Raw genomic sequence first — 1,587 nt, forward strand, 5'->3', positions numbered from 1 at the left:
GCGCGGTTCTGCGTCTCCAGCTGATGCACCTTCTCGATGAACACGGCGAAGCGGTCGTTGAGGCCCTGCAGCTGCTCCTTCTCGTTGGTGCGGATGATCTTGTACTCGTTGGTGCGCGCCGCCGCCTGGCTCAGGTCCAGCCCATCCGACGCCGGCGGCCGGCGATAGGCCAGGCCGAGGCCGAGCGACGAGGCCGAGGAGTAGGCGGCCGAGGAGGCCACATTGCTGCGGGACAGCGACTGCGAGCGGAAGCCGCCCGCGCCGCCAGCCTCGGAGAGGCGGGCGGACAGGCGAGAGCCATCCCCGAACACCTTGCAGTAGGAGGAGGAGGAGGAGCACAAATAGTGCTCGGAGCCGAAGCTCATGGTGCTGGGATCCGGGCCGGACGTGTGGCTTCGGCGGGAGCTACAGAAGAAAGGAGAGGTGAGGCTGGCAGGGCGCGGCGGGGCGGTGCGCTCCGGCTTTTAAGGCGCTGGGGCTGGGGCGGTGCGTTGGGGGCGGAGCTCCTGCTCAGAGTCTGGCAGGGAGAGGGAAGGGGGGCATCCAGGAGCGGGGGCGGGGAGGCGCAGTGACTACCGCAGTTGCGCGCGCGACGACCTGGGGCGCGGGGACAGGGCCGTCTGCGTCGGAGTCGCCCTTTTCTGCAGAGCCTCTCCCCAAGAATCGACTGCTTCGGAAGTGACTCGAGCGGAGGGGTGCCTAAATGACTGAGGTTTCCCATCCGGAAACCACACAGCTCTGGCACATCCCTTTACCATGTCCCCTCTTTCTTCTTTAACCCACTGGGAGATTAGGGGTTTCTGGGAGGTGTCCCCTACACCCACTCTCATCCTGGATTCCAGAGGGCGAGGCAGTGTTTTTCCAGTTACAGTGGGGACCCGCAGGGCGAGTCAGGTGGCTCCCTCAGGTGGCTCAGGGTCCCCAAGGAGAAAGGTGGGTGATGCTACGTCAGAGAGCATCTCTCCAGCTGCCCCTCTGCAGCTCCAGGGGAGGCTCTGGGCGGAAAGATGTTCGGCAAATGCCTCTCCCGGAAGAGAGGGGAGATGGGTAAAGAAAGTAACCCCGAGCTGCGGGAAGTGGGGAGAAGCAGCGGTAGAGAGGAGAAAAGAGGCCAGACTTGGAGAAACAAGATGCACTGGGAATGGCTGGGGCTCATGGATAGGGAACTAAAGCATGGCACAGGTCAGGACCACAAGCTGGTGGAAAGGGGGCTGCAGACTTTTTTTTTTTTTTTTTAGTAGAGACGGGGTTTCACCGTGTTAGCCAGGATGGTCTCGATCTCCTGACCTCGTGATCCGCCCGTCTCGGCCTCCCAAAGTGCTGGGATTACAGGCTTGAGCCACCGCGCCCGGCCGGCTGCAGACTTTTGTGTTTAGAGCGTTATATTTAAAAATATTTCGAAAGGAACATTTTTAAACCAGGAGATTTCACCTGAAAATAAATTGGATTTCTGGCTTCTTCTGAAAACGGGAAGAGCTGGGATGCCCACAGTGGGCAGAGGTGAGTTGCCCTTGCCATTTGTATAAGAAGTGTGCTCTCGTGTTCACCACAGTCCCTGCCATTCTCCACTGAATTACGCCCACCTTC

General features: G+C 60.2%; 1 protein-coding gene across 1 annotated transcript in view; it reads right to left on the minus strand.

Annotated features, from left to right (window-relative positions):
* INA (internexin neuronal intermediate filament protein, alpha) overlaps positions 1-459 on the minus strand; it is a 28,910-nt gene extending 28,451 nt beyond the window's left edge. Inside the window, exon 1 of the mRNA XM_011957424.1 lies at positions 3-459. Within this exon, the coding sequence (XP_011812814.1) occupies positions 3-365 (363 nt within the window). The 5' untranslated portion in view covers positions 366-459. The remainder of the gene's footprint in view (positions 1-2) is intronic.
* Between the last annotated feature and the right edge of the window lie 1,128 nt (positions 460-1,587).

This window comes from Colobus angolensis, unplaced genomic scaffold, assembly GCF_000951035.1.
Source record: "Colobus angolensis palliatus isolate OR3802 unplaced genomic scaffold, Cang.pa_1.0 Scaffold44, whole genome shotgun sequence".
NCBI lineage: Eukaryota > Metazoa > Chordata > Mammalia > Primates > Cercopithecidae > Colobus > Colobus angolensis.